This window comes from Eimeria tenella, genomic scaffold, assembly GCF_000499545.2.
Source record: "Eimeria tenella Houghton genomic scaffold, Eth_scaff1783, whole genome shotgun sequence".
Classification (NCBI taxonomy): domain Eukaryota; phylum Apicomplexa; class Conoidasida; order Eucoccidiorida; family Eimeriidae; genus Eimeria; species Eimeria tenella.
Genome location: NW_013541613.1, coordinates 3,107 through 3,638, shown reverse-complemented (window position 1 = coordinate 3,638; position 532 = coordinate 3,107). Strand labels below are relative to the sequence as shown.

Below are 532 nucleotides of genomic sequence, written 5' to 3'. Positions count from 1 at the left end.
CTGCGAAGCCTGCAGCAGAAGGTGGAGCTGCTGCTGCAGCACGGGACTCAGGTGGGGCTGCTGCCGCTGAGGGGCCCCCTCCTGGGGCCCCTCCCTTGAGGAAGGGCCCCCGTAAGGGACTGGGGGCCTCCCCCTTGAGGCCCCCTGAAGAGGCCCCAGCAGCAGCAGCAGCAGAAGGAGAAGCAGCAGCAACAGCAGCAGCAACGGAGGGGCCCCTGGGGGCCCCCCGGGTGAAGGCAGAGCGCAAGCGGCGGCTGCCGAGGTCTGGAGAGCGTCCGCCCAAGCGGGGGCCGCTTGCTGCTGCTGGCCGGGGCCCCCGAGCAGCAGCAGCAGAAGCAGCAGCAGCAGCAGCAGCAGCGGAGGAGTCTGGGGGTTCTTCGGCTGCGTGCTCGGAGTCTGAGGGGGAGTGCGGGTCCTTTGCATGCAAGGAGCAGCTGCTGGTGGCAGCAGCAGCAGCAGCAGCAGCAATTCCGTCTCGGAGCGCAGCGGAGCTGCTGCGTGCGCCGGTGCTGCCGCTGCGCATCGAAGGCAT

The 532-nt window shown here is 70.1% G+C and overlaps 1 protein-coding gene across 1 annotated transcript in view; it reads left to right on the top strand.

Annotated features, from left to right (window-relative positions):
* Window positions 1-8: 8 nt before the first annotated feature.
* The window catches only part of ETH_00038840 (uncharacterized protein), a gene marked incomplete at both ends in the record, with an annotated part of 747 nt that continues 223 nt past the window's right edge, over window positions 9-532 (top strand). The window contains one exon of the mRNA XM_013373837.1: window positions 9-532. Within this exon, the coding sequence (XP_013229291.1) occupies window positions 9-532 (524 nt within the window).